At 52.0% G+C, this 27,807-nt stretch overlaps 1 protein-coding gene across 2 annotated transcripts in view; it reads left to right on the forward strand.

Annotated features, from left to right (window-relative positions):
* Positions 1-27,807, forward strand: part of KIRREL3 (kirre like nephrin family adhesion molecule 3) — a 554,097-nt gene that overhangs the window by 443,294 nt on the left and 82,996 nt on the right. For both annotated transcript variants that reach the window (XM_036860526.1, XM_036860527.1), the window contains exons 3-4: positions 17,955-18,104; positions 22,698-22,847. In XM_036860526.1, coding sequence (XP_036716421.1) covers positions 17,955-18,104; positions 22,698-22,847 — 300 coding nt within the window. The remainder of the gene's footprint in view (positions 1-17,954; positions 18,105-22,697; positions 22,848-27,807) is intronic.

Raw genomic sequence — 27,807 nt, forward strand, 5'->3', positions numbered from 1 at the left:
TGTGTCTCTTCCCCTCTCCGCGGTCTAAATAGGTTAGAGGAGTTTAGACAGTGCACTGCCAAACAAAGACAGACTTTGCTCAAGCAGTCGGAGGCTGGGAAGTGTCCAGGAATGGCTGCTTCCTGACCAGCACAGCACTTGCGAGAGAGGAGAGGGTTTCAGATTATCTTCATGCTGCCAGCCAAGGACAGTTGCCTCTGCCCCGCACACCCACTGGCCCAGGTACAGAAAGAGGCCCAGTGGAGGGAATAAATGGAAGGGCTGGATGGAGCCCCCAGGACACCAGGCCTGGTTCCTGCTGCTGGCTTCCTGCTGAGTTCCTAGGTGTTCAGCCAAAGACCCTCTCCACCAAAAGGCCCTCCATAGCCCCGGGCAGCCCCGGGCAGCCGCAGGCCCCAGTCCCAGACCTCTCCTGCAATAAAGAAAGGGGTAGGAAGCAGTCTGCAAGCCAACTCTGCGAAACAAAGCAACGAGAGCTGGCTACCAGCTGCCACCTCCCTGCCGAGCCCAAACTCATAAAGTTTGATTCAAGGGGTTACAATACCTCCTATTCTGAGTCCCTCCTGCCCCATTCTCCAGCCTTAGTAAATTACCCAATAAGCAGCAAGGACCTGTCCTTATTGTGCAGTTAAACGGTATTTGCCCAGTAAATCCTGAGCAGAGTACTAACGGTGAGATACAGTAACTGATTACGGACATGAATTCTCTCCCCAAGACACCAAGTGGTACCAGATATTGTTATATTTCGGGGAGGAGGCTTGAAATCTGCTCTGTTCTCTCCAGTGAAGCCATGAGTAACGCTCCTATTAGAGGAGTCGGCCCCTCCAGGGGGACTCCAGGCTGGAAACAGAGACGTCCTGGGAGATCCTTCTCCCAGGAAGACTCCCATTCGCTGCCCCCAATCCCGTGCCCAGTAGAAGGCTGGGCACCAACTGGTCCTCCTTGGGTCACCTTTACAACAGAGAAGACGCTCCGCATCACACAGGCTGTTTCAAAGGCCCAGAGCTCCAGCCGTGTAGGGAATGGAAGTCATTCCTCACACGGCCCTGGATTGAGCTAAGAAAGCTATTTCAGGGGGTCGCCTATGCAAAGGGCTTCTGAACAAGGATGCAGCAGTGTGGCCCGTGCCTCTGCCTGGGTGTGGATGACTTTTGCCCTAAACTGTTGCTTACGGAGCTGATCTCAGGCCCAGGGGTTCCCCGGGAGGATCAGAGGTTTCTTGGCTGATTGTGGTGTGCAGGTGGGACAGGGCCTGTGGCCAGCGGCAAGAAGCAGATGTCCCGTCCGCTTCCTGTGTGTTTTGGGAGCACAGCTGGGGACAGCTGGAGGACACAGTAGCCAGCCTCTGCTTTCTGAAGAGGAAACCACACAGCTCAAACACTCTCTGGGCTTACCGGGGACTGTCTAGTAAACGAAGACCCATAACTCGGGTCAGATGGTTCAGATACCAGCCTCCAGCGCACACGGTGACCTTGGTGGGTTTCTTAACCTCTCTGAGCTTCCGTTTCCTAATCCATAAAGTGGGATTGATTCTCTCAACACCTCGAGATTACTGATGTGAAAATAGCTTACCTGCAATTGAGGCTACTGCTTCCAAGGAGTAGCCCGTCCCACCCCATCCTTCTGCAACGCCTGGGCTCAGTGACCCAGCCTCAGCCTCCTGGAAAGGAAGACAAGCCCTCAGCCCATCTGGCACCCCCAGCAGCCTGCACACTCCCTCGCCTTCCTCTCAAGGTGCTTCCAGCACAAAATCTCTCCCTTACCAACATCTCCACTTCAAACAATCAAAACAAAGAAAGGGCAGTAATTGCAAGTTTGTTTTATTTTGTTTCCTTTGCTGCTGCATTCTCAGGGTTGACGCAAATAATCTGAGCCCTTCCCAGGGCCACTGTTAGGTGGTGACAGGAGAGGCCATGTGACACAGAAGAGGGCCGGCATGGGGCATACACTTGCATTAGGACCTTGGCTTGTCATCACTTTGAACCTCGACATTCAAGTGTCTACATCAGGACTGATGATAGAATCTTCTTGACAGGGCGTCAGGGGAGTAGGTTAAGTAAAATAATGTAAGTGAAGAGCTTTGTGATGTATACAGCATACACAAGAGTTAGTTGTGGTTAATATCCTAGAGCAGCCAGAAGACAAGACCCAGAATCCCAGGGCTGTGAGAAGAAGAATCGCCTTTTTAATTAGACACATATATAGTCAGCTCTCAGTTATCTGTTGGCAAATATCCCCATTCCTGGCAAATGCTCTCACGAAGATGCTTAATGAAGTCCTCTGTTAACATTTCACAGCTTCCTATTTTTTTCTTATTTGCATGCAGCCCAAAGGGAATGAAAGTCCTTTAAAGGCAAAATCAGCTAAGATCTCCATCCCCTCCTGAAGAAAGTGTGAGCCATAAAGACAGCAAGCTGGGGAGGGTGAGTGGATGAGTACCAGGGGTGATGTTTTCCACCCAGCTGAGCAGGAGGCCGGAGGGAGCTTCATCGCTGGGTTTTTGTGGCTTTTCATAAGTATTAAAAATTCCCAGAACATCAAACACATCCATATTCAAACATGAACACCAAAATGCATTCCAACGTTGAAAATAAATGTTACTTAAGATTATTCATTATTTTGAAATGTGCATCATTTTGGATTATTCACACCCTTGCTCCTCTCCATTAACAAAGATCATGAAGAGTGGATTGTCAAAACTACAATGAGGTACCAACTCACATCAGTCAGAATGGCCATCCTTAAAAAGTCTACAAATAACAAAGGCTGGAGAGGGCGTGGAGAAAAGGGAGCCCTCCTACACTGTTGGTGGGGATGTAAATTGGTGCAGCCACTGTGGAGAACAATACGGAGGTTCCTCAGAAAACTAAAAATAGAATTACCATACGGTCCAGCCATCCCACTCCTGGGCATGTATCTGGACAAAACTATAATGCAAAAAGATACATGCACCCCTATGTTCACAGCAGCACTATTCACAATAGTCAAGACATGGAAACAACCTAAATGTCCATCCACAGAGGACTGTATAAAGAAGACGTGGTATATATGCACAATGGAATACTACTCAGCCATAAAAAAGGAACAAAATAATGCCATTTGCAGCAACATGGATGCAACTAGAGATGATTATACTAAGTGAAGGAAGTCAGAAAGATAAAGGCAAATACAATATAATATCACTTATTGTGGAATCTAAAATATGACACAAACGAACCTATCTACAAAGCAGCAACAGACTCATAGACATAGAGAACAGACTTGTGGTTGCCAAGGGCGAGGTGGGTGGCGGGGGGTTGGGGGAGGGATGGGCTGGGATTTGGGGGTTAGTAGATGCAAACTATTACATATAGAATGGATGGACAAGAAGGTCCTACTGTACAGCTCAGGAAACTCTATACACTGTCCTGGATAAACCATAATGGAAAAGAATGTATATATATGTACAACTGAGTCACTTTGCTGTACAGCAGAAATTAACACAACATTGTAAATCAACTCTACTTCAATTTAAAAACACAAGAAGAGTGGATGGTATCTGGGCTCTAAGAGAGGAGAAATTCAGGACATTGCCCTGAGATGATCTGCTTCCAATCAGGAAGGTCTTCAGCAGCCACGAGAAGATTCTTCCATAAACACCAGGCCTGAGTTGCTGTCCCTGATGCAGCGCTAGTGAGTGACCCAGAAGTAACCCGTGCTTCAAGGCCAGGCTGCCTCAGCCACAGTGTCCCCTGGATCCCCAGGCCTGCTTTGCACCTGTCAGTGGGACACAGCAATGTTACCCTTCCTGGAACACCTGGAGGCCAGCAAAACTGCCCAGATCCTTCTGATTCCGGGAGCATTTAACACAGGGACCTTGGGGTCCACTGCAGAGGGCCAAGGGGCCAGACTCTGTCCTTCCATCTCCACCCCAGTTCTGTCTCCAACCACGTTATACACCGAGGTTCCACACAAGATTCCATCAACAAAAGGGTATATGCACTAAAAAAAGTGTGGGAGCTTCTGACCTCATCCAGTATCTTCACTGTGCAGCTGAGAAAACCACGGGATGCTCAGAGACAGACAGCAGCTTGACCAAGGCCACACAGGGACAGAGCCAAGACGGGAAAGAATGCCGTCCCTCTGAGCCTGGGCTGTTTGCATACAACAGTGCTTCTCAGATGTGGACCAAAAACCACCTGGGAAGCTGTGAAAATCCAGATTCCTTGGCCCAGCTCAGACCCACCATCTTGAAATTTCTGGCTTGAAGCCCAGGAAACTGTATTTTTAGCAAGTTCCCCAGGTGATTCTCATGCATACAGAAGTTTTAGAACAACCCACAACTGGCAAGGCCTATACCAGCATAAAAATGATTTTTTTAAGATGTTTGTTTTTTAAAAAATGATTTAGGGGCTTCCCTGGTGGTGCAGTGGTTAAGAATCCGCCTGCCAGTGCAGGGGACATGGGTTCGAGCCCTGGTCCGGGAAGATCCCACATGCCACGGTGCAACTAAGCCCGTGCACCACAACTACTGAGCCTGCGCTCTAGAGGCCATGAGCTACACCTACTGAGCCCGTGCACCTAGAGCCCATGCTCCGCAACAAGAGAAACCACCGCAATGAGAAGCCCACGCAACGCAATGAAGAGTAGCCCCCGCTCGCCACAACTAGAGGAAGCCAGTGTGCAGCAACAAAGACCCAACACAGCTAAAAATAAATAAAAATAAAAATAAATTTTAAAAAGTGATTTAGGACATAGATAAGATATTCCCCAAATAGACCAAATGGTCTTAGGAGATTTACTTTTACTTCCTTGTGCCTCAGTTTTATTCTTTTGGGCCTTAGGCACCCCCTCCCCAAAATAAGACTTCGGATAAATCAGAACACAGAACATTAGGACTCAAAGGGGGTACCTAAGGGATTGACTTCTAGTCTAAACCCTGCATTTACAGATGGGAGTTGAGTCTCAGAGATGGGAAGGGTCAGGCCCAAGAGCACACAGCTAAGAGGTGGCAGACGCAGCACCAAACTGGTACCTTCTGGGCCTGGGTGCTCACGGCTTCCTATGTCCAGACAGCATCTCTTATAAAAGGGAACAAGACTCGCTGGACTTCCTAGGGTCCGGGATCCATGGCCCCGCCTCCAGCCTAACCCGGTGGTTCCCAAGCTGCTGTGCTCTAAGCGGGCACCATAGGAGCTCTGTCTGCCTGTAACTGACGCCTACAGCTACCTCTCAGGCTAATGACAGTCCATCACCGCTCTTCAGCCCCACTTTCTTTATTTCATGCTGCTCCCTACCCTCCCCCAACAATGGTTCAGTGAGCACATATTCCAATCCCGAAGACACAAGAGCCCGAGACTCAGAGAAATAAGGGGACTTAGCCTGGGCCCCTGGCCAGCCAGCAGCAGGCCCGAGATGACCTCCAGCGTCCTAGCCTTCAGAGGCTGCCCGAGTGTCTCGCATCTCTACCCTCCCCCATCGCCACCACCAAAGCCCACACTGCTCTGCCCTTCCCATCTCGGTCAGACTCCAGGATGACCGCAGGCAGGGATGGATGGGCTCCTTCACAGGCACCGACGCGCCAGTATTTCCAGCAGCCCTTATCAGTGTCTTCTTGGCATCCAGAACTTGGCTGAATGGATGGAGGATCACCTCTCCCAGCCACTAATGAACTCAGGGCAGGCTCGGGCTGGGGCTACAGGCTGATAATCAGGAGGCGAAGGATTTATAGTGCCTTTGGAGTCACCTGCCTCGGCCAGCCCCATTGTTTTTCATTAGAGCCCCACGCCGTCCTGGATAACCTTGGCAGACTGCGTGTCCTAGGGAGAGCCGTGTGAGGTTGGGAGGATCACAGGTTGCCCGGCTGCCCCAGCTCAGGCAAGGAACGAGGTGGGAGAACGTGCCCTCAGTACTTCTGCCCCTCATCCAGCCCTGGGAAGAGTAGTCACTCTCTCCCGTGTAAGCCCCAATAAAAATTCAGCACAATTTTTGGAACGTTCATGATATTGGCAAGCTTCCCCTCACCTGTGTTTCAGAGTCAAGGCTACCAACAGCTGCAGATGGCAATGCTGGGGTTGAAAGCCTCTCTCCCAGCAGAGGTCCAGGGGGAACAGACAACGGAGAGAAGGCTTGTCTTCCACCCCTGCCTATTCTTCTGGCTTCTCTGTATTTCCAATTCTGGTCCAAAGGAAGGAGATTGACCTCTTTCCATCCCAACAGGGCTCTAAGCCTGTGCAAACCTTGACAGGAGTTAGACGTGCCACCCGAGGCAGTTGCCCCCAATACTCCCAGCCTAGAACAACCGCGTCCCTCTTAGTCACATCAACACCTATAACTTTCCAGATTTGCAGATGAGTTCTCAGGTCAACACCCAATGAGAGGACACGTCGTGAAAACACTTCTCCCACTGCCTGAGCCATAGTGATGCTCAGTAAGTGTGAGTGAATCCCACCTTCTTCCGCCAGACCCAAGGATCCAACTACAACCAGGGCATCTTCTCTCTTCTCCTGAGCGATTCCGGGCCCCTCTCCACAACTGAGCTCACTGCCCTCCCCCAAACCTGCTTCTTCCCCTGAGACAGCAGTGGTTCCAGCAGTCACCCATTCACCCCATTCTGCAGGCCAGGGAGAGAGGGGCCTTTAGCCCTCCATCCTCCTCGTCCCACGTCAAGTGCTATCAGTTCTACCTCCGTTGGCTCCTAAATCCATTTCCTTCTTTCCGTGGCTGCAGCTTCAGCCTGAGCCCTTATGAGCAAAATCTTCCTGATAGTCTTCCTGCCTTCAGTTTATCCTTCTTCATCCGCCCTCCTCACCGTGGCCACTGTCATCATTCTCAAACTCAGACCTGAGCCTGTGGGTCAAAACCAGTAATGATTTCTCATCAGTGCAAACTTCTTAGCGTGCATTCCAGGGCCTGCGCAGCTGGACCTACCACGCTCTCTCGATACACACCCTACATGCACAGAGGCCACGCGCCCGTCACACCGGGCTCGCGGTGAGAGGGCATGCAGGACCCTGTGCGCTTTCCTCAAAGTGTCCTGTTCATTCTCACAAACAACCCAACAAGCATGATTACCATCCTATGGGGAAACTGAGGTTCAGAGTAACTAAGAAATTTGCCCAGGGACGCACAGCTGTAACAGCAGAGCCAGAGATCACGCCTGGACTGTGTGGCGTCCGTGCTTTTGTTCCCTGAACGCGTTCTGACCTCCTCGCTTTCCTTACGCCGTCCGCATCCCAGGGAACGTTGCCTCCTTGCCCTCACCTTGCTTACCCTTCCAGGCCATTTCTGAAGCCAGCCCTTTGGCAACTCCTTTCCCCATTCTCCCAGAAGGAAAAATCTTTCTTCCTTGGGACTTTCTTTTTTTATTATTATTATATAAGTTTCAGGGGAACACATAGTGATTCACAATTTTTTTATTATTCTTAGTTAATTTATGTATTTATTTATTTTTGGCTGCACTGGGTCTTCGTTGCTGCAAGTGGGCTTTCTCTAGTTGCGGCGAGCAGGGGCTACTCTACGTTGCCGTGCACGGGCTTCTCATTGCGGTGGCTTCTCTTGTTTCGGAGCACGGACTCTAGGCATGCAGGTCTCAGTAGTTGTAGCACGTGGGCTCAGTAGTGTGGCTCGCGGGCTCTAGAGCGCAGGCTCAGTAGTTGTGGCGCACAGGCTTAGTTGCTCCGCGGCATGTGGGATCTTCCCGGACCAGGGCTCGAACCCATGTCCCCTGCATTGGCAGGCAGATTCTTAACCACTGGGCCACCAGGGAAGCCCTAGTGATTCACAATTTTTAAAGGTTATACTCCATTTATAATTATTAAAAAATATTGGCTATATCCTCTGTGTTGTAGAATACATCCTTGCAGCTTATCTTATCCACAGTAGTTTGCACCTCTTAATCCCCTACCCCTCTCTTGCCCCTCCCCCCTTTTCTCTCCCTACTGGTAACCAATAGTTTGTTTTCTGTATCTGTGAGTCTGTTTCCCGTTTGTGATATTCTTAGGACTTTATACCTCACTTGGGGCACCTTTTATTTTAGTTCCCTGTGCACATACTTGTCGCCTCCAGACGCTAAGCTCCTTGTTGTGCAAAATACATCAGTCCCTCCTCGGCATCCCCACACCTGGCCAGGGGTCTTGGAGGTTGATGGGGTGGGACCTGCCCCTGTGTGTGGCCAATGGCATATCGCTGGTACCATTACACCCCAAAATGATCAGTTTTATTATTAGTCAGGGGGCTAGGCCATAACCCCATAACCCCCAATTCCGCTCTCCTGAGTAGGTCACAACAGGGCATTCCAGAAATTCCCCAAAACTCATTCTCCTGCATTAAGAGCTGGCCCTGTGCTGAGCCACAGGACAGCAGCAGAAGTCAAGACTCGGGCCTCCAGGCACGATCTGAGCCATCCTGCCCTGGTCCTTTCCCACCCGCCTGGCATTGTTGGTGTCAGCTGAGCGCTGAGCTGGCTCCTGCCTCCCCTCCCTTCCACCCATCTGTTCGCTTCCTGGACCCTGTGCAGCTTCCCCTAATCTCATAAGAGGCAATTTGCGTGCTCCGGGCTGGGAAAAACCTGGCAACAAATAATCCCCGGTACAAGTATTCTTAAGCCTTCCCCAACTGGTCACTAATAGCAGAGCAGACGGTGACATTTGCGCCTTTTCTGCATGGCTGACCAGGTAGCTCCAGGAGGCTGAAGCCAGTAAAGGCAGGGCTGCAGGAGGCTCAAATGCTCACCTCTCTCACCTGCATGACTCATGGGAAGAAGCAGATTCTAATCGGTCCAACTTCAGATTTGCAAAGCCTCCTTTCCCATCCCTGGGACCCCTCGTGGCTCCAGTTTTAATAGCCCTGGGCTCAGGAAAGACTCACAAATAGTGATGAAAATTAGAACAAACCATTATGAAACACCTTGTGTGTGCCCAGATCATTTACACATGTGGCCCCTCAGCCTCACGGCAGCTTTGCAAAGTAGGTGTGTCACCCCCATTTTACAAATGGGGAAACTGAGGCTCAGAGTGGGTGAGAAATGTGCCCCACATCATGCTGCTAGTGACAAGGCTGGAGTTCCTTCCCAGGACTGCCTGGGTCTGTGTTTTTTCCACTGTCCAGGACCCAGGCCCTGGCAGGTGACCCGTTAGGTACTCAAAGTGGGTCCCTGAGGTTACCCGTCACTCACACATTTGCTTGTAGTTTCCCTCCCACAGAAGGCCATCTTTCTTCCATCACGTCCCCGTACCCTGATTCCTCCTCCAGGAAGCCCCTCTGTTTCTTCTCCCCACCCCTACGCTTGCAGCAGGCCTTTCTTAAAGCCCGAAAGAACTTTATGTGACCTCTTTATGAGACCCATCACCTTCTCCCTCACGGTCTAGGAACTTGGGTCAAGTGCGGCCGTGCACAGACTCTCAGTAAGTTTCACCGAATGTCCTGGGAGTTGCAACAAGCAGGACTTCAGCCAGGCTGCCCCCGCATTCAGGAACAGGGGTGGCACTGGTGCTCCCCAGGGCATCAGAGAAGTCCTTACTCCACCTGCTCCTGGACCCCTGGGCATCCTCGGGGCGTCACTCGGCCTCTCCCTCCTTGCCGTTCCCTCCCCGCTGAAGGAGCAAGTGAGGGCGGCGGTGCACTGGGCTCCGTAAAAGCCAGGCAAGCTTACCAGGCGGCCCTGACGTTCCTGTCCAGGTCTGGCTGGGATTAACCCTAAGGGCAGTGGGCACCTCCCCTCTGCCTGCTACTGGAGCAAAGCCCTGGCCAAAGTGCCCAGAGAGACGGGAGGAGGAGGGTGAGCTCACTCCACACCATCTCCCGAGGGGGGCTGCAGGGGATATGGGGACATTTGCACCCCTGCTCCCCGCATCAGGCTTCGGTGCAGAGTTTGCCCCGAGGCTGTCTCTCCTGTTACACTAACTAACCCCACGCCCCTTGCTCTCTGCACTAGTGCGTGCGGACCCCACAGAGAGCTGCCTCTCATACCAGCATGGGACCACCTGACCACCAGATCAGTGACTGGGGAGAGGCACAAACACATACGCCTGTAGGGGTGGCAACAGACTTACGACGCCGCAGTACCAGAATGTGTCCCCAGGAGATCTGGGGTTGACAATTATCGGAGGCAGGGATGGGTGAGCGCCATGGTCCCTCTGAGCCTGGCAGGGAGGACCCCGGCCACCATGGGTGTGGCTCACTGGGCCCTCTTCCTGCCTGTTCTACACACACACACACACGCACACGCACACGCACACGCACAGCCAGAGTCAGGCCGCAGCACCACGAGCTCCTGGAAACTTAAAGCCATAAAGATTGTCCAGACCACAGTCCCTTCCAGGGGTCTCCACAGTGACCCTGACGGCAGAGGGAGGCCTTGACCTTCTCAGCCTACATTTTAGTCCCAGAAATAATTCCACCACGCTCCCCCCCAAATTTCTAAACCAGAGGCTTTCAAAGATTCTGAAAGAATAAGAAGAGTTTGTTCAAGCAAAATTTTAAGTGGTTGACAAGGAATAGAAGCAGAAAAGTCTGGCTGGAGAAGGGGTGAGGCCTAGAAGTCAATTCATTCAGCCCCACAGACACGCATGCGTGCGCGCGCACACACACACACACACACACACACACACGCGCATACACCATGGCAGCCAGGCCCCTGGAGCGCGGCTGTAAAGGCATCACTCGGGGTGATCTGGTCCTTATCACCTCAGCCATCAAAGTGCCTCTTCCCTCCCCAGGAATTAACTGGGAATTGGGGGGGGGGACCTCAGATCGGGGGCCAGAGGTGTGTGAGCTCATAGAGACTCACGGGGACTCCAGCGTTTTACATGTTTTCCTGGAAGACAGTGGGGACCACCCCGCGCCCGATGGTGATGGTCTCTCCACGCTAAGCTGTGCTGCGAGGCCCCAGAAAGAGACTGAGGCGAGGGGCTGGGCGGTCAGGGCCAGCAGGGGTGGCCCCTTCGGAGAGCCTGGTGGGCTGATGGAGACGAGGGAGAGAGCGGGGGATGGGGCGCTTTGGAGAACAGTCTAGAGAAGTCACGAGAGAGGTGCTGCGCAGAAAGCAGAGAGCAGGGAGCGCCGGCAGCAGGACAGGGCAGCAGGGCTGCAGGAGGGGAGGCCCCAGGCTGTGCTGGTGCGGGGGCTGGGGGACCTGAGCCCTCCAGGGGCTTCTCCCGCCGCCCCCTCCCCCGCCCTGGGCCAGGCTGCACCCGCACCTGTCCCTCCCAGCGCTGGGGAGATGAGGGTCTTCCCCCCACCTGCCACCACCCCTACGCCTCCTGCCCCTCGCCAACCGTCAGTGTCCGCCTCCATCCCCATCCTGACTCAGAGCCCGCCCGCCCGCGGGGCGCAGGTGCGCAGCTCGTCAACATGGGGCTGCTCAGAGCCCTCCCTCCTCCTCGTCCTTCCAGCTGGAAGCAGCCCCCGCCTCCCGAGGTTTGGAGAGAAGCCTCCAAAGGCCCCACCTGTTCAGACTTCTGCCTCTGCCGCTGCCCCTCACCTGCTGCCTCACTCCTGCCTGCTCACCCCTAATCCTGACTCAGCAGACCTTGAGGGGGTCACGTTCCCTTTCTGGGCTCAGTGGGGAGACGCAGACTCCCCCCCGCCCCCGTGCTCTAGAGGTCTGTTGCAGAGGTGGTGGGAAGCTCTCTTGGCCTGGGCGTGCCGGGTGACACGCAGCCCGGGGCAGTCGCCTCAGAGGCTCTGAAATGGCCCCGGGACCACAGTTCTGCAGGGCCCTTCCCTTCCTGGGACAGGACCATCCTCCCAGGAGGGGAACAGGAAAGATGGCCTGCATCCACCTCCAGGGTCACCTCCCCCTCCCTCTAACCCACCAAATGTGTGAGAGCTCCAGATGCGTTTCCACCCGGCCCTCTCCTTTAACATCTCCTCGAGACTTTTCAGTTCTGGCCGAGGACGAGGGGAAGGAGGTCTCAGGGGGGCTCTACGAGCTCCCCGAAGCTGAGGTCTGGTAAAGGACCTCAGGATGAGGCCCTGAAACAGGAACTGCTGGGCCTGCTGCCCCTTCTCCACCACGCAGCACTCTGGGTCCCCGTACAGCCTCATGTTCCCGTGGGTCTCGTGTGGCACCCATTTCATAGGACTGCCTATGGAGAGAATTCAATCAGATAACCTCTTAACACATGGTTTACATTCAGTGAAAGTCAGTTATTACTAATTCTATAATAATAAAAATACTGTGAATAATATATAGCTAGTTATATCATAATATTTATATAACAGTATTGTATTAATAATGACTAGCTGTATAACAGTAAGTACCAATAAATACTACACCTCCTTTCTTCTGAACACCCACCCCCATGGTGGCCAGCACTGGAGTCCACTCTGAACCTTAACTCCGCTGGGAGGAGGCTATGTAAACTTAGGGAAGAACCAAGAAAGCGCTTTTTCTCCAAAGATCCTCTGCCTCTCTTTAGATGGTCTGAGGGAGTTGCTCGGTCGGTGGGATGAGTACTTGTTTGAGAATCAACATCCAGGTTCCAGGCCCTTAATTCAATAGCCAATGTGGGATAGTGGAAAGAAAACAGGGTTTGCAACCAGAGACACTTTCGTTTAAATTACACCTGGGCCCACTGTGTGACCTTGAACTACACCAGGGCCCACTGTGTGACCTTGAACTACACTAGGGCCCACTGTGTGACCTTGAACTACACCAGGGCCCACTGTGTGACCTTGAAGTATACCTGGGTCCACTGTGTGACCCTGGGCATGTCACTTCATTTCTAGGAGCCTCAGTTCATCTGCAAACTGTGGGTAATGACAGCTAACTAGCATTGTAGTTATATCCTCCATGAATAACTCAGTTATTTTTGTCTGGTAAAGCCTGACTCCTTGGGACGCTGGCCCTTTGCCTTTATTTCTCACCTCACTCCTCCTGTGTGGTGTGCTCAGCACAATATCTGTCTAATCAGTCGTTTATAATGTAAAAAGCATCTTTCTGCAGTGACCACAGATCTCAGGAGACAAAGCAGAGTAGGTAAGCTTCCTGGGCCACAGGCAAATTAAACCTAGTCACTAAGAGCACCAGATGGAAAGGTAGCTGTGCCCCTGCCCTCAAGGGGTTTACCCTCTAGTTCTTACTTGCTTTTGTTTCTTTGGCATCTAACACATACAGTAGGTGCTCAATAAAGGACTGAAGACATTAAGGGAGATGGGAAGGAGGAAAAGGGGTCAGCGGGGAGGAGGAGAGAGAGAGAAGACCCCCTCCTGGTGACGGGAGCTCTAGAGGTACAAGCGAAGGTCATGGGCTGAGCACTCAGCCTTCAATGATGGGCAGAGCTGGTCGGGGGGCCTGAAAGAGGGGCGAGTTCCAGGAGGGCGGAGCAGTGAGGACTGGGGCCCGGCAGCCTCAGTGGAGAGCCAGCCCAGGGTTGCTACTGCTGAGCATCCAGGAAGCAGGGCGGGGTGGATTGTGGAGACGCTTGTAATGCAGGCTGGAAGGTCAGGAACCCTCCTGCAGACAGCGGAGAGCCACGCCCTGTAAAGGGAGAGAACATGAGATAGTGGTGCTTTAGGAAGAAAACTTTAGCGCAGTACTTAAAAGGATTCATAGTCTGTTGAAAGAACCCCAGTTGAGATGATGAGGGCCTGGGCTTGGATGGTAGCTGCAGGAATGGAGAGGAAAGGGTGGATCTGAGAGATATGAAGGGGGGGAGGCTGGGCCAGACTCGGTGATGGTGACAGGTACATGTACCATGGAATACTATTCAGCCATAAGAAAGAGTGAAATAATGCCATTTGCAGCAACATGGATGGACTTAGAGATTATCACACTAAGTGAAGTAAGTCAGACAGAGAAAGACAAATATCAAGTGATATCACTTATATGTGGAATCTAAAAAATACATGCTACAGATGAATTTATTTACTAAACAGAAACAGACCCACAGACATAGAAAACAAACTTATGGTTACCAAAGGGGAAGGGGGGAGAGCAATAAATTAGGAGTTTGAGATTAACATATACACACCACTAAATATAAAGTAGATAAACACTAAATATAAAGTAGATAAACAGTAAATATAAAGTAGATAAACACTAAAAATAAAATAGATAAACAACAAGGACCTACTACATAGCACAGGGAACTATATTCAATATCTTGTTATAACCTATAATAGAAAAGAATCTGAAAAACAATATATAAATATATATAAAACTGAATCACTTTGCTGTACACCTGAAACTAACACAACATTGTAAATCAACTATACTTCAATAAAAATAAATAAATAAACAAAAATAAAGCATGAGAAGGGAGGTCACACGGGCTGCCGGGCTTCACACCAGGAGAACGTCTTTGGAGAAAATGGGAAACTGAAGCAGAAACCTGGGATGGTGTTGAGTCCACAGTGAGAGCAGGACACTGGCTGAGGCAGCACACACTGCGCTCAGATCAGAGCTGCCGGATGTGGGGAGCCCAGACGTGATCACCTGGAGGGATGGACCAGGTCGCATTCACCCACTTCTCACCAGACAGTGCAGTTTCTGCCTCCTGGCAGGTCTCAATAAGTGTGTGCTGAATAAACAAAGGTTCTCAAGGGGCTTCCTGGCTACGCAATATACTGCCCAGGAGGTTATAGAAAATGATCATTTGCCTTTCACCTCTCTGGACTGGAAAGCAGGGAGTGAGGGAACCGGTGAGGAGATTCTTTGGACAAGAACCTGCCCCTGTGGTTGCACGCCGCATCCCCAAGGGCGCCTGAGCCTCAAGAGGAGGGCTCAGGGCCTGTCCCACTAGGCCATCCCTCCACCTCCTCTCCACCCTCTCGCACTGCAACCTTCATCTCCTCTAGAAGTGACACCTGACTTAGGTTCTGCTTGAGAAAGCATCTCATTGATTCAAAAAAGTGTTCTTAGTGGCTTGTATTTAATGCACAAAAATTAAAAGTATGCTGGGGACTTCCCTGGTGGCCCAGTGGTTAGGACTCCATGCTTCCCCTGCAGGGGGTACAGGTTCAATCCCCGTTGGGGAACTAAGATTCCGCATGCCACCAGGTGCGGCCAAAAAAGAAAAAAAAAAATCATCAGAGCACTAACTACGCCCTCCCCCCAAATAATTTGCCGATTATGTCCTTTAGGGCAGCTTTTTGAGACTATCCTGTGTACCTGTATCCCTCCAGAGACATTCTTTCCATAGAAAAGCCAAGGGGATCCAAACAAACAAAATGTGAAAGCCAAAAACCCTCTCTGAAGCCTGCCAGGACGGGTCGGGGGACTCTGGTCCCCTTGAGGCCTGCTGCTACTTCCCTGCCCCTCAGGCGCCCTTCCGGCGGCCCCTACCCCAACTCCTGGCTCCGAGACAGCCTCCAAGGTGAAATCGTGGCCTCCAAGGTGAAATCGTGGCCTCCAAGGTGAAATCGTGGCCTCCACGCCTGCTTCTGACACCCTCTCCTCCCAGCCCCTCCAGAGCCCGGTTTCCATGGTGACAGCCCCTCTTCTCCCTGGGGCACTGCCACACCCGTCACCCTTGGGCTTCTCACCCTCGCCCCTGCCCGCACCTTGGCCTGGGGGTGCTTCCTGCACTCCAGCTCTCCGGGCACCCTCACCAACACCAAGAGGAAGCGGGATTGGGGGCGGGGGAGACCAGGCCAGTTCCCACCGCAGGCCTCCCTATGCGTGGGCATGGCATTTCTGGGGGCTCAGGCTCTACTGCTGAGGGCCGGCTCACCCCAACCCCCCAGCTCTCAGCTGACAACCCGATACTTCTCTCTGATCACACACTCTTTGGCAGCTATTGCTGCTGTCTTGACACTGTCCTTGCAAGGACGGTGCTGAGATAGAAGAACGCGCTGTGAAATCATCATGAGGGCCTGGAGAAGGAGCCTGGGAGAGGACCGGCCTCCCACGCACTCGTCCTCTCTGCATCCCAGCCTCTCCCGCCCCTCTTTCTCCTCCTCTTCTCCCTGCTGCCTCCTCTCCATCTCTCTCCTCCTCTCCCCTCCTGCTCTCCTCACTCCCCTCCCTCTCTCGCTCCTTCTCCGGTCTCTCCCTCCCTTTCTCCTCTCATCTCTTCCCTCCTTCTCTCTCTTGTTTTGGTGCCAGAAACAGTCTAATTACAACAGGGAACTTGAAGAGACAGAAAGGAAGAAAAAAAAAACAAAAAACCACCCCACCACACATAGCTGATGATAATGTCCTATGAAATCTAATTTATAAAGCTCAAATCAGAACAAAAAGTGTTACTCTCACAATTCAGGGCCGATTTGATTTTTAATGAGATTCCTCAGAGACCCAGCCAAGATCTCATCAGGTTGAACACTCAGCTACCTTCCCACCTGCCACAAACTCTCCAGTGTGGACCTCTGTCTCTCCTCCACTGCCATCCCCAGCGCCCCTTGGAGCCACACGCCAGTGGCTCCCTTCTTAGGGCCATCTGCTGCTGACAGCTTGGCCCTAACCGTGGTCCAAGCCTGGGGCTCTGTGCCCCCAAGTTGGACAGCAGCCGGTGTCCAGGACCTCTGTGGCCACCTCTGACTCTCTCCAGGTGGAAAGGCAGCCTGCCCACCAGGTCCTGTTTTCCTCGGCTGTGTATCTGCATCTGCAGAGCAGGGGGTAGGAAAGAATACAGGCTTAGACGTCATGAACCCCAGGTCAAACCCCACTCATTAGCTGTGTGACCTTGGGCAGGTTACTTTGCCTCTCTGATCTGGGTGTCTTTGCTATAAAATGGGAATAGTCCTGCTCTGAAGTGTAATTACACGGTTACAGGAGGGACAGCATGGGAAGCACAGATGGCACTGTGGGCCGGGAGCTCAGTGGACGTCAATGTCCCATGTCCTGTTGTCCATTCAGCTGTGGCCTCCCAGGGAACATGGGTCACATCACCCCCCTTCTTCAGCAATCCCTCCAGGATGAGGCATAGGGACCTGCATGCAGTAGTTGAGAACATGGTCCTTAGAGCCAGAAAGTCTTGGATTCACTGCCCTGGTCCTGCCGCTAGATGCTCCCTGGACAATTTAGTTAACCTCTAAGGCTCAGTGTGCTGAGTCCCTGTGAAAAGGGGTTAATAAGGCTCCACACAAGTGTTGTGGGGATGTGACAGCCACAGAGAAGGCCCACAGGGCACGTGGTGAGTCATTAACATGCGCAGCTCCTGTTACTATGTTTTTACCTCCTAGGGCCTCATTTCCTCACCTGAAAAATGGGGATAAAAATAGTACCTGCCTCATAGGTTGTTATGAGGATGAAAATATTAGCAGGCTAATATTTTTAAATCTCGGAACAATGCCTGGCATATTGCACCCAATGTGGGTGTCTCTCTTTAATAAAATATGAACTGCCTACCTTAGATGGTTCAGGGAGGTGTGTATGGGCAGGTGTGGGTTCACACTGATGATTTGCTCCCAGTGACAGAGGGGCTGGTTCAGGGTCTGCTGCAGAAAAGAAAGGGACAGGAGACGATTACCTGCTCACTCAACCCCACCATCCCTCACACTACACCACACCTCATCCCGCCAAATTTGGCCCTAGTCCCATCCTGGGAGCCACTAAAACAATGATATTATTGATATTTCTTGGATTCTCACGTTTAACCAAAGCACACCACGCCCTATGCCTGTTGCCCTCTTGAAGCACACCCCGCCCCCCCCCAGAATGCTTCCAACTGGGGGTCTCTCTCCTGCCTCTGCCCCCTTGTGGAAGTAGGCGCCAGGAAGTGGCGTTAAGGGGAAAGAGGAATAACACGTGCCAAGTGCAGCAGCGCATGGTCCGTTTTGGGGGCTGGAGGATGGCTGGACCACAGCGTGAGTGCGCTGGGGATTGATGGGCAGGGAGCCTGCAGCGGGGGCCAGCTCCTGCAAGCAGGGGATGGAGCTGGGGGCAGTGAAGAAGCCACTGCTGGGCCCCAGGCAGGTAGGGAGGCGCTCTGGAGGTCCTTGTCCCCCAGGGCAGCCTGGGCTCTGCTTCCATAGCTCGAGGGGAAGCCCTTCCGGCAAGTAACTGACCGTTGCACTTGTTTCCTTCCTAGGTCAAGTGTACTCCTTCAGCCAGCAGCCCCAGGACCAGGCTGTGGTGTCGGGGCAGCCGGTGACACTGCTATGCGCCATCCCTGAATACGATGGCTTCGTTCTGTGGATCAAAGACGGCTTGGCTCTGGGCGTGGGCAGGGACCTCTCAAGTGAGTACCCCCGGACCTCCCCAAGAAGGCCTAGAACCCGCCCCTGCCCTACCCACCCACCCCCCCTCCTAGGGAACCCCATCTTCCTAGGCATTTGGGGATTAAATCTCAGCTTTCATTGCAGATCCCACGGGCAGAGGCAGGCGAGGCAGGCCCTGGGTCCAGGATGCATAGGACTTTGAGGGCCCCTCTGACTTCTGGTGATGAATTACGAGTAAACCCTCAATTCTGGCGGTCAGTCCTAAACTTAACACAGTGTTGCCCTGGAGGGTCCATTCCAAAGTCAAACATGATTCACATAAAGTCAGTTTTCCAGAAGTAAAGTGTTCCTTTTCCTTGGTCCAAAACGTATTCCCCACTTAAGTCACAGCCTTGTTCTTCCCTCCTTCCATCCATTAAAGGGAGCCAAGTAGATTGAAAACGCGAAGAAACCTGGTTGGGTTTAGGGGTCGCCATGTGATGGGGAGAAAAGAAAACAAGTGTTTAAAATAAATTCCAAGCCTCGTTCAGCCCACCACCCAGGCTGGCATTCAGCAAAGATGCGCTGGTGGGCTCCCATGGCTGTTGATGGCTGGCGTCTGTGCTGCCTAGTTGGTGCCCACGCCCCATCACCTGTTAACTATTGTAAATGTCAACCCTTAAGCCCATACAGACGTTTTTCCAATCCATCCTCTCCCCTGGGAGAAAAAAGAATGAAATCATCCTCCTGGTCACTCACCCATCAGCCATTATTATTCTCCCCTGAGGAGGGTAGGCATGTGGCTGTTTGCTAACTTAGCATAAACCGCAAAATGCAGAACGAAGAATGTGGGTATCCCTGTGGTTGGGGAGTGTCTGGGGGTGGAGAAGGAGAGAAAAATATGTATTCAACGGAGAAGTAGCTTTGCCTCTCTCATGGTGTTCAGCTGCAGGAAAATAAAAATCGAAGTGCACTCAGGAACATGATGGTTGGGAAATTAATATTTTAAAATGTGAGTTATGTCTTGCCAAAAATGTGTATTGAAACATTATAGCAATGGTCAATAGCATCACAGGGTTTGAGTGCTGCAGCCCAGCTGAGCTTGGATAAAATACACAATCACATCTCCAAAATATACTGTGCTGCCATAAAATTTAAGTATTTTTTGTGGGAACCAGCCAATTTCAGGGACTCTGAACCCCCTTACCCCAGAGGAACTGGGGGAATAATACGATCTTCCCAAACCGAGTCCTTCACGCTCCACGAGGCTGTGAGCTGGCCCAGCACTGCTGCTGGTTAAGGAAGCTCTCTGGGTTCCTGGTCAGTGGTTTTCAGCTTGCATCAGGGACTGGGGACTTGTTGGGTGGGTGAAGAGGAAGCCCCAGGTCACCATGGAGGGTTCATAGAGTGGTCATCGCTGCATGGGTAATTGACCCTCTGGCATCTACTTCCATGAATGGCTTTCTGGGATCCAGCATTGGGTCCTGCTAAGTGCTGGAGGGCAATGGGATCTGATGAACTGGGGTCCATTTCCTCTCCAACTTGACTCCATCAATAGAAAGAAGGTCAGCCCTCTCCTTGCAGAGCCAATAAACTCAAACTCTTGGTAACGTGTTTTCTTTGTATTTGGTCACTTGTCCCAAAATAGCATCATGACGATAATGACAAATATATGCTCAATAAACACTGTTTGCTTGCCTGATAAGAAAGTGAGTGTAATAGATCTCAATTCAGTTCAGGAAGTATTTGCCGAGCACCTAACACTGTGGGGGAACTGGGGCCCGTGTTATGGGGTTTCAGCCTGCTACAGCTCTGCCCTCTTCTATTTTAAATATGTAGCCCCATCCAGTCTACCAGAAATGATGCCTTAACTGAAGACCTTACTATCTTTCTGGTCACCAAAGCTGGAAAAAAACAGTCGAAGGAAGTGGTTTACAAATACACTCCCTCATACTGATGGAACATTTTTCTTCTAAGAAGCTCAAATACTTCTCAGACATTATCTCATAAATCTACAATCATCCACGGGTAGAAAAAGAAGGCTTTTCCCCTTTGTTTGGCAGGTAAATAGAATCACAGCTGAGAAAGAAATTGATTCAAACAAATACCCAATCCCAACGCATGGGACCCTGGCTCGTAACCCCAAAAGCCCTTATACCCTGTCTGCTCTCCCTCCTCAAAACAGGGACCTCTTTGGCTACCCTACGTCATTGTTATGTTCATTTAAACTAGCATTTATAGACTACTTACTGAATGCCAGGCACTTTACATAGATTATCCTGTCTGATCTTCACCGTAACTCTGTGAGGTACTAGCATTGTCCCCACTTTACTGACAAGGAAATGGAAAGGCAAAGAAGTTAAAGTAACTGACCCAAGACAACAGAGCTAGGCAGTGATAGAGCTGACATTGGAACCCAGGCAATTTGTCTGTAGAACCCAGACTCCCAATAACTTTGCCTCCCCTGGGAGTAGCAAGAGAGCGTATTGATGCTGTGGAAGGAGCTAGAACTTCCCCAGAATCTGTGCTTCTGGGCCTGTGCTTTCCGAGGATGCTGTCAGTCCTTGGGATAGCATCACGGCTCGCTGCCTAATTATGCAAATACAAACAAACCCATCACTGATGTTTTCAGCAGCTTATGAGAGCGGAAGCCTGCTGTTGACGGCTTGCAAGTCAACGAAAACACAAGCCGCGGCCAAGATGCCTGCAGGAGACCGGGGGCTAAGCACAGGACGGTGGGATCCAGAGGCTGGGCTGGAGGGGCTAGGGGCAGTGCGCCAGCTGCACTGAGGACAGCCGCAGCAGGGTGACAGCTGAACTAGCACCCACTTCCAGCCCCTCACCCGGCCCCAGGGAGAGCCAACTTAACTTAGCCGGGCTCCTTCCCAAAGCCCAGCAGAGGGCAGGAAGGGCGGGCAGGGGGGCGGCCGGGCTCTTGGGGGTACAGCTGATGGCCTTGTAGCATCTCCGGCCAGGCCTGAACAGCTGTGCAGGGCAGGACCACTTGATGGCATGATGGGGACAATGCTAGTCGTGAAAACGTGAGCCTGAAAGGCTCAGCCACACAGGATGCACCCCAAAAGCATACTGGGGAGTCTGGTGGAGGATCACAGCTACCTCCACTGACCAGAAATGGGTGCTGCTTAACAGCCCACCCCCAGGGAGCCCTGCCCCACCTCTGGAAGACCCTTAGGTTATGGGGGGTAAAAGGGGCCTAAGAGCGCCAACACTTCATCCAGAGTAGAAATCTCCTCTGCAGTATTCCTGACAGGCGATCATCCCATGTATGCTTGAATACAGCCAGTGACGGGGACCTCACTACCACCTCTGGCAGCCCAGATCTTTGTGGGACACCAGTAAATTGTTAACAATATTCTAAAGTATTTCACCATGTTCATTCTGACCCTTGGTCCTAATGCTGTCCTTGGGAGCTACATGAACATATCTAACCCCCACTAAGAGACTTGGAAATATTTGAAGAGAGCTATGGCACGTCCCTCTGTCTCTGCTTCTGTCTCTTAAGCACTAGTCTTCTCTTTAAAAGGCCAAATGTGCCCAATTCCCTCCTCCTATGGCACGTTTCTGAGAACTCACTCTGCCCTAGCGAAGGCCCTTCAGAAAGAGGAGCAGTGTGGGGCTGCTGGAGGGTGAATGGGCCTCTGAGGGGAGGAAGGACCCTGTAAGGCACTGGTGGGGGGAAAGCAGAGCTCTGGGAAGAGGACTGATGGAAAACAGGTCCTGCTGGGAGAAACTAAGGAGGTCGAGGGTCCAAGACCCGGGAGAGAGAGGCTCTGCCCATCCCGGCAGCCACGACTCATGTTGGCATTTATATTCAACCCGCAGAGCATAGGAAAGCTGCTTAATGATTTATCATTCTCAAGCTTTTATTTATCTGTTATTCATTGCCCATGGTGTAAGAGGCCCCAAATTTTTAAGTATCCCGAGTGCCTCCTAAGTGTTTAATCAGGCCCTGGGGTTCAGGGGGTCGTAGTAGGAATGACCAGAAAAGAGTCACTTACAGTTCCAAGTGACCAGAGGTTCCTGGGAACTGGTGGGTGGGCCTCGGTTTCTACTTCCTATCCATCCTGAAACTAAAGTTTTCCCCAAAATGACTCTTGATCCTTTTCCAAGTTTTTTTTTTCCTTCTTCTCTCTCCTTCTGACTCTGTCTTCTCGGTTTGTACATCTCAGCCTGGGTCTCTCTGTCTCTCTGTGTGTCTCCTTATTAGGATGCATGTCTGCTTTGCAAACCACAGTGCCGAGCGCACTGCTTTCCAGGGTGACAGCCCCGCTGTGTCTGTCCACACTTAGCACCCCTATCTCTGCTCTCTCCTTCCCGCTCTAATAATAGCTTCCCCAACATTCCTAAACTTAAAACCTACAGTACCCTTGTACACACACACACACACACACACACACACACACACACACACATGCTGCCCCAGCCCCCTGGGGAAACTCTGTTTTGTGCTCCTTATACTGAGATCAGGGCCCTGTGCAGTCACCTCCTGCTCTGCCAGCCCCTAAGACCAGCCCCGGCTCGGGTGTCCCCCCGGTCCCCCGCTGTGCCTGTCTGTCATGCCCGGCTCCTCCACCCCCACCCCAGCCCTCCTGATATGCCTGCCGTCTCCACAGGTTACCCACAGTACCTGGTGGTAGGGAACCACCTGTCAGGGGAACATCACCTGAAGATCCTGCGGGCAGAGCTGCAAGACGATGCCGTGTACGAGTGCCAGGCCATCCAGGCCGCCATCCGGTCCCGCCCCGCACGCCTCACCGTCCTAGGTAAGAACCGTCCGTACGCTGGGCTGAGGATGCTGTGGGAAGCACCCTGGGCTCAGCTCCAGAAGCCAGGGGCCAGACTGGAGGGGCCTCCCCACTGGACAAAGCCCCCCGGCGTTGTCCCACAGGGCTCTGACCACTGCTGCCCCACTGTGTCAGTCCCTCCCCACCCAAAGGGGGAAAATGAAAGTTCCTGCCCTGGACATCAGAAGGCCAGCACCAGCTGACCTCTGACTTTGCCCAACCCCAGTGTGTTTGACTGCCACTTAGGGAGTTAAAAGGGGCTCCTGGGTGCTTATTTATTGAATCAGGAAGCATGTTCTGCACACGTGATCCAGGTGAGGTCCTGTGCTCGGTGATGGAGATCCACAGAAGAAGGGGACACATCCTCGAGCCCCTTCTTTCTGAATTGCCCTCCCCTGGTGCTGACAAAGCCCCATCTAACCCCCTCCCCTGTCAGACTCAGCATGGAGCTCAGTTCTCTCCATGATTTCAGCATCCATAGGGACCACCCTGACCCTGCTCCTTCCCGCCTTTGCTGCTCCCTGGGAATCCCGGCTCTCAGGTCCCGGGCTGCCTACGTCATCCCCAGGAAAAGTCATTTCAGGTTCTTATGCTCAATCACACCTTTACCCCTCGGTCGTTCTCCATCGTGGCTTCCCAGGAGCCCAGCATCCCTGGGACATCCTCCTGAAGGGGTCCCCACTCCTTGACTCGGGCACACCTGCCGGAGACCAGGGGACGGGCTCGTCTACCCCTCCAGCTGCCTCGTCCCAGCTTAGAGTTCAGCCCCTGTCAGCTGCCTCCTCCGGCCGGATGTTAGCCAGGAGCCAGGGCCTCGGGGAGCCACGCCGGCACATAAGTAATAATAGCTCACGTTCGCAAAGCGCTACACAGCAGCCCTCTCAGCACCTCCACTTATGTTACCGCGCCTGTTCCGACGCCGGCCTGCGGGGCGGGGATTGTGGCCCCGGCTGAGGGTCTGAGGCTCAGAGAAGCAAAGGGCACGCGTGGGGGATGGCACACAGGCAGCCAGAAGAGGGAAGTCCCTCCCACCTCCACCTCCTGCAGCCGGTGTGAAGTTTGACAACAGGGTCAGCAGCTGGGGTGCTGCCTCCTTGCCACGGGCTGCTCAGAGATGAAATATTTACGAGGGTGTCAGGTTATCTTCAGATCTACACGGCCAGCACACGGGGTAGACTGTCTCAAGCACAGCAGCAGACTGACCCTGGAGGACCACTTACCCAGCTCGGAGCTTGGCTTCTTGAGATGGGAAGGAGGAACTGGGGGCCAACCTCAGAAACCCCCTTCCACCTCTGAGTTTCCCCCCACCTGCGATGGAAGGAATGAGAAAAATAAACCTGCTCTGGAGGGTCAGTAAGTTGGGATTGACCAGGAAGTGGGCCTCCTGGGTTAGAAGGAGAGGCTGCCACCTTCATCTCTCCTGAGATGTGGCTAAAATGGGACCCGGTCTATAATCGCTGTGGGGATTGAGGGAGGAGAGAGGAGGATTTAGTGCCTAATATATTTTCTGATCTTTAAGGATTGCAAAAGGCCATATAGATTTGCTAAGCGGAATTGTAGGATCTTCATCTCCAGAGGTTATTTAGCACCACCCCTGCCCTTGTACCCCTTCTAGAGGGTCCCAGAGATGCTAAAATGAGAGGAACCTGAGCAGCGCCCACTCCTGACTTCATGCAGGAAGGAAAACAGATGGAGACTCCTCTGGTTCTTAAGTTCACGTCCTGGTATCAGAGCTTCAGCCTGGTCATACCCAGGCAATCACAGCCTCCTTTCCTCTCTACTGCCTCAGTTAGGTGACAAAGTCCACATTATCCCAAAGGTTTTACAGATAAGGAAGTTGAGGCTCAGAGAGGCAAAGGCTCTCAGGGGAGGTCACACAGCTTAATTAGCCCTCAAAATAGACCCCAGATTTTCCAACTCCAAACCACTTATGTTACCTCGCCTGTTCCGACGCCAGCCTGTGGGATGGGGATTGTGGCCCCAAATGAGGGTCTGAGGCTCAGAGAAGCAAAGGGTGCTCTCTGCCCGGCCTCCACATCCCTAAATGCCAGGAAGATTGCCTTTGTCTGGCTGGTTAAGAGCCAAGCTTCTGAGAGCAGGGCCTCTGGATCTGATCTGAACAGACTTAATTTTGTCTTGGGTCACATCTAAAAGGCATTCACTGCCCCGTCTCCCTCTCCAGAGGCCTGACCTGGCACTGGCTTCTGGCAGTTTGGGGTGGGAAATGTTTCACAAGTCTGGAGATCAGTTGAAGAGGGGGAAGGCAGAGTTTCCAGGATACCCTAGCAGGACGGCCTGGGTAGAATTCCTGAGGCCAGAAAGAGAGACTGAGCTGGCATTTGTCCATCAGACTTTCATAAGGACTCCACAAAAACCACTTCTCAAGCTTCCCCAGGCTCTGCTACATTCCCCCCTGACTCCTCAAGGCTACCCTAAGTCCCTACCCGTGAGTGGTCCTGTGGGTCCCAGCCCTGACCTGGCCCTGCAGGACTCTAGCTGAGTTTCTCCATGGTATACAGCCCCACCTACTGCCCTGGAGGGAGGCCCTACAGGCAGAAGCTGACCCAGCCTTCTGGAAAGGGAGCCTGGTCTATTCATGGTGGTAGATAGACAGGGCTTCTCCTGTCCCAGCAGAGAGAGGGCTGTTTCTACCCTGGGCAGCCAGCTTCCCAGCCAAGATCCCATCTGCTTTGCCATGACATCTCAGCCTGGAAAAATGTCCCAGCCAGATCCCCAAGGGAGGTGCTGCTTTCCCTATGTTCCAGGAATGAGAGAGCTTTCCTAATTTAGTCCGTATTTGCCTGAGATAGATTTTTAATTAAATAAAGTAAGAGCCTGATTAGAACATGCAGAAGTTGTAAGAGAAGAATCAGATGGTATTCCAGCAAAATTGCAAAGCAAACACTTTGGCTGGAACAGAGGGAGACCCCCAGGGGTCTTCCATCAAAGCACCAAGTGAGAAGGGCAAATACGAGAGATTATATAGCCAACAGATGTGCACTGTTAAAATATGCAACTGCCGGCAGCCTGCTTAGAGGAGTCAGAGGGCCAGCTCAGAGTCTGCCATGCTCCAGGGAGGGCATGGGGACCCGGGCCCGGCAGCCAAGCCTAGAGTCACAGACACATTAATTAGCCTTGTGTTCCCAGCTCTCAGATGCAATCAGGCAAGGAGCCACTGCGAGCCGAGCACTTGCTACCTCAGGGAGACGGAGGGAAGGAGCCAGGGGACAGAGAGGGAAAAGGGGAAGGGGCAGATCCTGTGAAGCTGAGCAAGGCAAGGTCTGGGCGCCCCTCCACCCCACAGAACACCTCCGGAGTCGTGGTGTCAGGGGCAGAGCCACAGGCTTGGAGGCAACAGTCACGGTCCTGCCATTAACCAGCTGTGTGATCTTGTTACCCAGCCTCTATGGGTCTCAGTGTCCTCATCTGTAAAATAAAGGTGGCGATAAATAAGATGACCCATTACTATGAAGAACCATCCAGCTCCCAGAAAGCAACGACTTCTGCAATAAGGAGCCCAACTTGCTCTACCAGCTATTTTAGGAAAATCCCCCACTGGAACCCGAATTCATGTGGTGCCTGAGTCATAGACAGTAACTGATGAGGGTATTTTAGGCAACATCCCGCTTTGAGGCTATAGAAAGGACCTTTCAAAGTCCTGCCCAGCGCTGGGATTCTGGCTGTACACCTTAGCCCCAGAGCCCTCCTCCACATCCGGCTTCCATGCACACCCAGCCGGCTCTGCCGGGACGCTGCTCAGGGCCCCCAGCACATGTGCAGAGCTGTGGTGCAAGGGGAAGAGGCTGGGCCGAGAGCCAGAATACCTGCCTGCCGCTTACTCACTGTGTGACCTTGGGCAAGGTCCTCAGAGCTCCCTCTGGGCCTCTGGTTCAACTCTATAACCAGTACTTAGTACAGGGTAGATACTCAGTAACGTTGGGGATTTTTAATGAATGAGTGAATGAATGAATGAGTGATTGAATGAATGGATGGAGTTTCTGGTTCTTCATCTATAAAATGGGGATGATAAAAATACCAATCTCCTAGAATTGTTGCAAGCATGAAACTAACACACATGCCACTAAGTGGCATGCACTTTCAAGTTACACACCCATGCACACTGCTGCTTCTCCCACCTGCCAGAACCCCTGAGTTGAAAAATACCAAAACCGTTCCAGGGCCAGAGCTGTAAGGGTGATATTGCATGATGTGATCCTTCTAACTTCCTGAAAACCGGGAAGGCAGGGATTTGGGGGACCCAGATCAGGAGGACACGAGCACCAAGGATTTGATCGACACATAGTATGTGCCAGGCACTGGAGATTCATTAGTAAATGAGAGAGAAAAGCACCCCTGCCCCGGTGGAGCTCGTGTTCTAGTAGAGAGAGAGAGACAGTCAATACATAATAAACATTAAGCAAGTACATTGTGTAGCTGTGTAGGATATCAGATGGTAACAAGTGCTATGAAAATGAGAAAGCAGAGCAGAGTAAGGGGGATTGGAAGTGAGGCGGGGGAAGGATAGTGGATGTCAGGTTAATTATTAAGAAGGGGATTTTCCCAGTATTCCTATCCTATTTCCCTCTTCTTACTGGTCCATTCTAATATTAACTCAGCTGTCTTGTGGCTCCCATTAGAAATAAAGCTTCTTACAACTTAAGTGTCCATCGACAGATGAATGGATAAAGAAGACGTGGCACATATATACAATGGAATATTACTCAGCCATAGAAAGGAATGAAATTGGGTTATTTGTAGTGAGGTGGATGGACATAGAGTCTGTCACACAGAGTGAAGTAAGTCAGAAAGAGAAAAACAAATACCGTATGCTAACACATATATATGGAATCTAAAAAAAAAAAATGGTTCTGAAGAACCTAGGGGCAGGACAGGAATAAAGACGCAGACATAGAGAATGGACTTGAGGACATGGGGAGGG

This window comes from Balaenoptera musculus, chromosome 8 (genome assembly GCF_009873245.2).
Source record: "Balaenoptera musculus isolate JJ_BM4_2016_0621 chromosome 8, mBalMus1.pri.v3, whole genome shotgun sequence".
Classification (NCBI taxonomy): domain Eukaryota; kingdom Metazoa; phylum Chordata; class Mammalia; order Artiodactyla; family Balaenopteridae; genus Balaenoptera; species Balaenoptera musculus.